Raw genomic sequence first — 10,000 nt, forward strand, 5'->3', positions numbered from 1 at the left:
GAATGTTTATTTCATTAAAAACCTGCATCTTACTGCAGGAAATAATGATAATATTGTAAAAAACTGATTTGGCCTGAGGGTGGCGCCACAGGAAAATACATCAAATGTCCATAACAGGTAGTAAATATTACTACTATTAATAATTCAGTAAATCTGGTGACATATTTACATATATATTAACAATATCAAGCAAATACTGTAAATAATGAACGTTATTTAGTCTCAGCGCAACAAAAACACATTCATTTTTAACAGCTGTGTGGAGTGAATGTCATCCAGGGCACACACAAATAATGGGATTTGTCTTCTAAATATTGTTCATAGGACATTTATTCATATTTATTCATTTAAAACAATTCTGAGTCAAGGATTCCAGTGATTTTGACCCAGTGGCCAAAAATCAATACAATGAAATGAAATGTAATCTTACCCTGGGTCCAGTGATACCCGGCATGCCGATGTTTCCTTCGGCCCCCCTGATGCCCTGTGACGCACAAATACAGAGGACGACGATGATGATGGATGAAGAACTGCTGACATTCACTGTCGTGTGTACTGACTGTGGTCAAACCGCTCACCTGTGGACCTGGAGGTCCCTCTTCACCCTTTGAGCCTGGGGGTCCTGATAAACCCTGCGGAGCAATTGATTTTTATACGTGTATTTGTATAAGGTCCTGATACATCTCACTGAAAGGGCTGTCAGTGCGTACACAAGGAAAATCAACACTTAAGTCACTTAACAAAAGGCTACGGTAGCTTAATAAATATTTTCACCACTTAATCTTGCTCTTAAATGACCTCTTTTGTCTGGAAACGGAAGTTTGTCAAAGCTCTTACTCTCTGCACCAAATTCCACTGTGAAAATCAGCAATGTTTTAGTTGTTAACCCACTTCATCAGTGAGTGTAAATGTATTATTTGTGTGACTGCACAATTTGAAATACTTTTGTTGGGATTGACCTCCACCAGTGGACCAGCAGCTTCTCTGTCCCAGGTGCTTAAAACACAGATTTTCTCAGTGGACTTTGGTGCAGGAGAGCGACTTGTTTACAAACGTCAGAAAATGTTTTCTAACAATAAGTTAATGTGGTTACAGTTGTCAGGTTAAAAGTGTGTCAGTACCTCATAAGAAAATTAAATCCTTCTAAGCTCACCTGGACCCCTGGTCGTCCAGCCTCCCCCTTTTCACCCCTGACACCAGGTGGACCCTAAGAGATAAAAAAACCATGAAAACAGAGAGAAAGTAAACGCCCAGAATCATAAACATGTGCATGTATGTTTACAGCTCTGTTATCAAGGTTCATATTTCTTCACCTCTTTGCCGTTGACAGTTATCCCTCGAGGTCCCACACTGCCTAAGAGTCCGAGGCCTCCGTCAGATCCACTTTTTCCTGGAGGACCCACCTCCCCCTGAGACACACACACACAAAGCGGGACATGACGTTTGGACTCTGCCACAAACTGTTGTTGTGTTTCGGTTTGGTTTGGTCTGTTGTGTCACCAGCACCAGTGACTTACATGAGTTTGAAACATGCAGTGTTTCATTTCTCAACAGTTATAATGCAATTTAAGGAGAACATATCAGATAAAAAGGCTGTGTGTCTGTGAACAGTCATTTAGTTTAACACCTGTGTCTGTATCCACACATAGCCCATATTTTCATGAGCAGAACTCAAAGATCTAAAACATTTTCTATATACACAATGAATCCATTTCTCTCAAATATTGTTCACGAGCACGAGATAATCCATCCCACCTCACAGGTGTGGCATAGACAGCTGAATTAATCACAATAAAGACATTTGATTTTCTCGTCACCTGTCCACCTTGCTCTCCCTTCTCGCCTTTCTCTCCACGAGGACCTGGTTTTCCCTGGTTAAAAAGAAGAAGAAAAACAGTTAACGTCAAACACTTAGGATCATACACAAAAAGTGAGGTTACGGCGACGTACAGGTGGTCCAGGTGAACCAGACGCTCCAGGGATGTCAGAGGAACAGGTGCAGGTGTACGCGGGGGCGGGGCAACTCTCCTCATCTCTCTGTTACACACAAAACTAAACATTCATTCATTTCATTTTAAAAACATTTGCAATTATACAAGACAAGACAAAACAAAACAAAATACAACCATGGTCCAAGACCATAACATGAGCAACAATTAGCTAACATCAGCTAGCCTAGCATAGTTAATAACACATTTGTTTATGGCTATCTATCTAAGCTAGCTAGCTAACTATATTTTATCTATCTAGTTAGCTAGCTTCATATCTATCCATCTATCTATCATGTTGATGTAAATAAACTGAGTCACATGAGCTCTATACTTCCCCAAATGTGTTTCCTAAATATGTTCCCTAAATGTGTTTCCTAAATATGTTCCCTAAATGTGTTTCCTAAATATGTTCCCTAAATGTGTTTCCTAAATGTGTTCCCTAAATGTGATTCCTAAATGTGTTTCCTAAATGTCTTTCCTAAATGTGTTTCCTAAATGTGTTTTCTACATGTGTTGCCTAAATGTGTTCCCTAAATGTGTTTCCTAAATGTGTTCCCTAAATGTGTTTCCTACATGTGTTGCCTAAATGTGTTGCCTAAATGTGTTCCCTAAATGTGTTCCCTAAATGTGTTTCCTTAATGTGTTCCCTTAATGTGTTCCCTAAATGTGATTCCTAAATGTGTTCCCTAAATGTGTTCCCTAAATGTGTTCCCTAAATGTGTTTTCTACATGGGTTTCCTAAATGTGTTTTCTAAATGTGTTTCCTAAATGTGTTTTCTAAATGTGTTACCTAAATGTGTTTCCTAAATGTGTTTCCTAAACGTGTTCCCTAAATGTGTTCCCTAAACGTGTTTCCTAAATATGTTTCCTAAACGTGTTCCCTAAATGTGTTTCCTAAACGTGTTCCCTAAATGTGTTCCCTAAACGTGTTCCCTAAATGTGTTCCCTAAACGTGTTTTCTAAATGTGATTCCTAAATGTGTTCCCTAAACGTGTTTCCTAAACGTGTTTCCTAAATGTGTTCCCTAAATGTGTGAGTACTAACAGACTGACCAGTCCAGGCAGGTCACAGCAGGTGTCCTCTAAGAACCACGTGGTGTTGCAGACGATCTCAAACGACTGCAGCTGGAACTGGAGACAGTGAAGAGCATCAGGTGTGAGTGCGCAGCATTTATAACAGAGTGAAACTGGACCGAGACAATCACACAATCAAACAGAGAATAAAAGTACCGGAGCAGATCCACTGCTGGGTCCTCTGGTCTTCACCAGTTTTCCCAGCATCTCAAAACCATCCGTGGGCAGGTTACCCAGAGGACGAGCAGGTCTTTCACCCACACGCTGGCAGTCCACGGACAGAGAGACACTCACCTGACTGACAGACAAGTGAATCTGAAACACAAAGCAGAGAAAAACTGGATCAACTGGGAGCACAAGTCATCAAAAATTACGGGAAATTCCCAGAAAGAGAAATCAGGTAAGGACATATTTTCAGATTGAGGAATTTCTATCAATTAGTTCACTTAATTTCAGACATACATGTCCATATCAGTGTAAAAAGAAATAAAATACACCATAATAACAAGAAACATCTGTTCCAAAGTTTCCAAAACCATGTTTTTATTATAAAAACAATTATGATAACATTATTTTTATCATTTCTGTGAAGTCAAATCTACATGTTTTACTTTGTTCACCACATTAAAAGATATATATATATGTTTTATATATATATATATATATATATATATATCTCTTAAATGATCTCAATGCTCCTGCCTGTGAAGCAGCACACACTGCTGATCCTGAAAAATATGTCACGTCAACAAGGCTTAAGGCTTTTACTTCTTGATGCAGGACATCATGTTGTGACACAAGCATTGTGTGGCGTGTGCGACTTTAAAAAAAGCTGGAATAAAGACAGACTTTGGGGAAAAAGAGAGAGAGGATCATTCAATCAGGAAGTGAGCAGAAGCTCGTAGTCCCACACTGCTACGAGACATCATCAGACTAGGGCATTTGATATAGTTTTGATTGAGAGAGAGAGAGAGAGGGAGACCCCTAGTGGCAGACATTAAACACTGTGAGTAGCTGTGGAGCTACACATTTTCTGTGTATGATGTCAAGACATTAACATCGTAAAGTTGAGACATTACACTGTCATTATGTCGCACCAATGATTTGCATGTTGTTGATGTTTAAGTCTCTGTGTGTGTGTGTGTGTGTAATACTCAGGAAACCTCACCTTGTGAAAGCTGCCATAGAACAGTTTGTGGACCTGTGGCTGGTCAAAGGTCAGTTCCTGCACCTCTCCCCTGTAGTCCAGACTGAAGTAGACCAGGTGCTTTGTGGAAGCTGTGGACGAACATTTTTATTTTATATATACATATATATAAATATATATATAGATATATATATAAAAAAACCTGCACAACATCTTAACCTCACACACAACCCACACTTTGTATTCCGCCGGTATCACGACCTCGTACAGACACACTTTAAAATGTTGTTGGGACAAAGACACGGGTGCACTTGTTGTTACTCACAGTCGAGAATCACTCCCATCTTTGGCTGGAAGTCGTTGTCAGTGAGCTGCCAGAGGGCGAAAGGCTCTCTGGGCGTTTCCTGTAACACGCGGAAGGCGATGCTGATGGTGTGTTCTGGAGAGAAGCCTGCAGGGTGGATGAACCTGGACAGATAGTATAGTACAGTCAGGATTTAACTGGGTTTGTAATTTATGTCATTAGACAAAAGTATACACTTTATTTAGAGAATGTTTCCATGATATCTATGCACTCAGAATCCATGTTGTATTGATTGATGGTTTGGCTTTGATTTATTAAGATTCCCATGAGCTCCTGTAATGTAGCTGCATCACATTATATTCTACATTAGATTCACTGATATTTATTTCAAATATGTTAAGAAAGAAAGAGTCTCTTAAGAAAGGGAATTAATGTTCACGTCTAAATATCTATATATAGACATTAGAGGTCGACTGATATGAGTGTTTCTAGGATTTTCGACCCAATTTCCTTATTTCCTCCATCTAATAAAACATAATAATAACTTTAACACAAAAAATGCTTAAGTTCAATCACCAATTATTGAACAATGGTGACGATCCGTCGCTCGAAACTACATTCTACGTCTCTCATGCAGTTATATACGGTATGAATGAAAAGAATTATGTTTTAGTGAGAACAAAAACACCTGATACTATAATATAAACTATATGTACACATATAAACACACATTGTATGTACTGTATATGTAGATATACACACATAGACGCATCTATGCACACAGAAATGCTGCATGTGAGAAAACATGTGCCCTTCATCATCCTTGTCTCGTTTTAAAGCTCTTATTTTGAAAGGGCGCTGTATAAAGAGTTATTTGTGTGATTTGAGTTCTTTGCACGCGTCTCACTTGGTGCTCTGTGTGAGCTGCACGTCTCTGTACAGCGTGTACACGGGGAGCGCGCTGAAGACAAACGTCTCCGCCGCCACGCCCTCCACCGACGAGTGAGCGCTCCGAGTCAAACCAAACGCCTCCATCATGTCGAAACCTGACACAACAAACACAGCAGCAGAGATTAAATCAAGGGCTTTTATTTCATCTATGAGGGTGTGTGTGTGTGTGTGTGTGTGTGTGCGCAGTCTCACCTTTAACAAGGCTGTTTCTGATGGTGACTTCAGGACACACTGCAACACAAGAGGGCGCCGCTGACTTAATACAATCATTTAAGAGAGCAAAACTCAAGGCTTTACAATAGTAGTTCACACAAAGAAAGAACATGTGGAAAAAGTGAGGAGATTCCAACTTTAATCCGTTTGAGTAATAAAACCTAAAAATGTTTGGTTCTGTCGCTTCATGTTTTAGGAAAAAAACATTTCTAACAATGTTTTAACCCAACAATTATCTGATTATTTAAGAAAATAAACAACACAGGGATTGATCATGAGAATGAATCCTTAGTTAAAGCTCTAGGTTCAAGTAAATGACACATAAAGCACCAAATATGGCCGACAACAGATATATATATATATATATATATATATATATATATATATACATATACAGTATATATATACATATGTATGTATACGCTGTTTTGCTGATGACACACTGAAATGACTAAAGAAAGTCTGGACACCAGAACATAACACGTCCACTGAATCTTGATAAACATCACCTTCATTGTGGATAGGATACAGTCGGGGATGGATGGGAATTCTGGCCGGAGCTGAAGCTGTAAAACAAAAACAATAAACAAAACAACCATGACGTATTTAACCGACGATTTTTTATAAATATTTAGTTAAAGATCTTCACAGAGTAAATCCCAGTATTTAGGTTTTATGTACAGTTTCTCCCTGAATGTAAATATGATGATCAAATCAAACCTGTTGGATGGAGGATGGACACAGCAGTGCCCTCTACTGAGCCGAGGAGAGAATGCACGCTGATGCGATACAGAGTCTCCGGCTCCAGTTCAGTGAAACAGTGGCTGCTGCTGGACTCGTCTACACTCTCCTCCTTTGTTGTCTTGTCTATGAACACACACACACACACACACATACAGTACATCAGTGTTATAATGTAACGTAGTACAAATACTTTGTTAGTGTATTTAAGTACAAAATTCACTTTACTTTACTTTGCTATTTCTATTTCTAGCAACTTTTACATTTACTCCACTACATTGCCTGTAACTATCTTTGTTACTCGTTACTACCAAGTAAAATCAGAAGAGTTGGTATTATGGTCTGTTCTGGTCTTTACGTAGAGCTATTCTATTCTTGATGAACTGCTTTACACTACAGTTTTCACCCATTCACGCGCTGCAACATGAGGTTAAATGTCTTGCTCAAGGACACACAGACGAGCAGAGTCTAAAGACACCTTACCCTAACACCATGGAAAATGACCTGTGATAGTTAAATACAGTAAATGTCATAAACTTTAAGACTTTTACTTCAGTAACATTAGAAAAAAGTGACTTCACTTCTACCAAAGTCATTTTCTGGTAACATACTTGTACTTTTACTCAAGTCAAATACCTGTAAGGTACTTTATACAGGACTGACATGAGGTTCTGCTCTCGTGTTACCTTTGAGAGACTGGATGATGAGACGATATCCGCTGACGGCGGACACCGGTCTCCATGACGCACAGATGCTGGAGTGGTCAGAGCGGACCACACTCACACTGCTGACCCGCAGACTGGCTACAGAGAGAGAGACAGAGAGCACATGGACAGGCAGACTGAGCAAATGTCTTAGATATACTGTATATATGAGCTTCTTTAGTGTTCTATTACAGTTGTAGGTACATTTACTTAATTTTACTTCAGTTTTTTTATTGTCAATGTATCATTCCATATCATAACAAAACACTTTTACTTTGAAATTCTGTGAAATGGCATCATGAATATGATTTTTTTTTTTCAACAGGCAAACTGAGCAAACATCCTCCATAAGTCATAACTGTAGACCAGTGGTCTCAAATTCGCGGCCCGCGGGCCACATGCGGCCCCTGCCACTTCATATGAAGTTACAATGGGAACTGACCCACAACCTCCTCCACCTGTAGCTAGATTATAGGCAACATATTATACCAATACATTATATATATATATATATATATATATATATATATATATATATGAGCTTGTTTAGTGTTTTTATTACTATTCACTTAATTATTACTTAATTTTTGATTCCATTTTACATCATAAATGTTTTTTTATTGTCAACTATGTATCGTTCCACATCATAACAACACTTTTACTGTGAAATTCTGTGTCATGACCAGACGGTCTCCTGGGTTTGCCAGTTGAGGACAACCCATAAGTCAGGATCTACTGAAAAGTCACAAGAGTCTGAATCACTAGTGTCAGCTCTTCCTCAGAAGAACAACATGTCGTTTCCAGTTAGAGGACAACCGAGGATTTAGACGTGTGGACACCAGCGGCTGTGACGTCTGGCTGCAGGTGACGTCTGTGAATTTCTGGTTAAGGCTTCAAGCGTGCGACGTCACAACCTGTTGCACTTGGTTAGAGAACTGATGAATGAACTCGCCACTTTGTGACCTCCAGTTCCCGCTCTGACTGTGTCTGTAGCTCATCTCAAAAGCCCTCAACGCTGACTTTAAGGAGTTTATGTCTAAATTACAGAAGATCTGGCACATTTTGCAGCAGGTTGGTTCGTGTTTGACTCACTGGTTTTGCCCTGAGTTGAAGCGCTGCCTCCTTCTCTGTTGCGGTACTCAGCGGTGACCAGGACACTGTAACGTGTATCTGGCTGCAGAGACTCCAGCACCACCCGCTTATCACCTCCTGGCACCAACACCTGGAGACCACAAACACACATATCAGAGTGATTTGAAAGCAGAGGAAGAGGAGGCGGCGGTGAGAGAAGCTCACTCACAGTGATGTCCTGACTTTCAGCTCCAGTCAGTGCAGTGTACGTCACGCGATACTGGAGGACGTGAGCGTTGGGAGGAACCCAGCTGACCACCAGGCTGACCGCAGTCTCATCGGAGACGGACACGCTGGACGGGCCTCCACCAGACACTACAAAAAAGAATTAGACATAAATATAGACAAAGCAAAGATATAGTGCGATGTAATATCAGTTCAGATGTTTCTGTCTTCAGAAGGACATTAGTGTGAGACTCACTGGTGCTGTAGCGTATGGCCACAGCCTCACTCTGAGCTCCGTCTCCATAGAGCGCAGACAGAGAGATCTGATATTCCTTATCGTCCTCCACTCCCTCCAGGATCGCTCCTTCACTCTCACCACTGACCCTCAGCTGAAGAACGGCACAGGGACACAGACAGCAACACCTTCATTCTCATCACATTCACACTGATACGACTGAGAGGGGTGAGACGGGTCGTCCTCCTTTTGGTGCACTATGCCGTCTCACCATTAGATGGCAGTACATTGCTAAAAGAGTCCACATGGAGGTGACTCCTTCCTTCCATAGACGTAGGAAGGTTAGTACTTTGGTAGGTCGGTACAACAATGTTGGTAAATAGGTCCGTAGCTAAGTCTGTAGGTAAGTCTGTAGGTAGGTACTTGACTCATCACTGTGGGGAAACGTCTGTGTCTAGTATCTCACATAAAAACAAACACACTCCAGCAAGTCACATGATGCCTGGAGCTCTTTGTGTGAACTCAGAACAGCATGTGATTGTGGTACAATGACAACACACTACAGCCAGAGTGTACCCCAGTGGCCTAATGGATAAGGCACTGGCCTCCTAAGCCAGGGATTGTAGGTTCGAGTCCCATCTGGGGTGTGGTGCTGAAAAACAGCACAAAAAAAACTGTGCTGCTTTATTACATCTACTAGAGAAGATTCACAACAACAAATGTGTGTGCACGACTGCCAAAGTTGTACATTCACTACTCTCGGTTGTAGGTGTGTGTCCGCTGACTCATTCCTCTGAGACGGCGTGCTAATGACAGAGGATGTTCTTCAGAGTTCTTTTTTCAAAGCAGAACTTTTCAAAACAGCTTAAAACAAAGTCTGTGCTTTGGTAGAACTGCAGGTAGATACTTAGGTGGGTTGGTAAATGTCTGTAGGTCCATAGATAGATTGACAGGTCATTGTCACTGTGGGGAAACGTCATGTGTGAAGCATGTGATTGTGGTATAATGTCAACAAAGCACAGCCAGAGTGTGCCCCAGTGGCCTAATGGATAAGGCACTGGCCTCCTAAGCCAGGGATTGTGGGTTTGAGTCCCATCTGGGGTGTGGTGCTGAACACTCACACAAAGAAACTGTGCCATGCTGCTTTATTACATCTACTGTGGAAGATACACAACTGTTGTATCAGGCGTCAGTGTTATTATGGATCTGAAATAATGTGGTGAAATAAAACTCCTGAGTTCACACGTCACATGACTCGTCCACCATCACCTGTCGCAGGTCGCCTCCACTGAGTGAGATCCACTTGATGAGGTAGGACACGACGTCGTCAGCTGCTGCCTCCCAG

At 41.0% G+C, this 10,000-nt stretch overlaps 1 protein-coding gene and 2 non-coding genes across 5 annotated transcripts in view; 2 read left to right on the forward strand and 1 right to left on the reverse strand.

The window, feature by feature from the left end:
• The window catches only part of LOC131468815 (collagen alpha-1(XX) chain), a 30,526-nt gene that overhangs the window by 3,673 nt on the left and 16,853 nt on the right, over positions 1-10,000 (reverse strand). For all 3 annotated transcript variants that reach the window (XM_058643441.1, XM_058643439.1, XM_058643440.1), the window contains 19 exons: positions 9,925-10,000; positions 8,677-8,809; positions 8,425-8,570; positions 8,217-8,346; positions 7,107-7,223; positions 6,400-6,546; positions 6,189-6,245; positions 5,659-5,697; positions 5,423-5,561; positions 4,537-4,679; positions 4,233-4,342; positions 3,221-3,379; positions 3,044-3,121; positions 1,951-2,037; positions 1,818-1,871; positions 1,314-1,409; positions 1,154-1,207; positions 579-632; positions 431-484 (listed from right to left, as the gene is read on the reverse strand). The exon at positions 9,925-10,000 is cut by the window's right edge and continues 64 nt beyond it. In XM_058643441.1, the coding sequence (XP_058499424.1) occupies positions 431-484; positions 579-632; positions 1,154-1,207; positions 1,314-1,409; positions 1,818-1,871; positions 1,951-2,037; positions 3,044-3,121; positions 3,221-3,379; positions 4,233-4,342; positions 4,537-4,679; positions 5,423-5,561; positions 5,659-5,697; positions 6,189-6,245; positions 6,400-6,546; positions 7,107-7,223; positions 8,217-8,346; positions 8,425-8,570; positions 8,677-8,809; positions 9,925-10,000 (1,873 nt within the window). The remainder of the gene's footprint in view (positions 1-430; positions 485-578; positions 633-1,153; positions 1,208-1,313; positions 1,410-1,817; positions 1,872-1,950; positions 2,038-3,043; positions 3,122-3,220; positions 3,380-4,232; positions 4,343-4,536; positions 4,680-5,422; positions 5,562-5,658; positions 5,698-6,188; positions 6,246-6,399; positions 6,547-7,106; positions 7,224-8,216; positions 8,347-8,424; positions 8,571-8,676; positions 8,810-9,924) is intronic.
• On the forward strand, positions 9,230-9,302 carry trnar-ccu (transfer RNA arginine (anticodon CCU)). The gene has a single exon. It is a non-coding gene; the product is annotated as a tRNA-Arg (tRNA).
• trnar-ccu (transfer RNA arginine (anticodon CCU)) lies at positions 9,687-9,759 on the forward strand. Its single transcript has one exon. It is a non-coding gene; the product is annotated as a tRNA-Arg (tRNA).

This window comes from Solea solea, chromosome 11 (genome assembly GCF_958295425.1).
Source record: "Solea solea chromosome 11, fSolSol10.1, whole genome shotgun sequence".
Lineage (NCBI taxonomy): Eukaryota > Metazoa > Chordata > Actinopteri > Pleuronectiformes > Soleidae > Solea > Solea solea.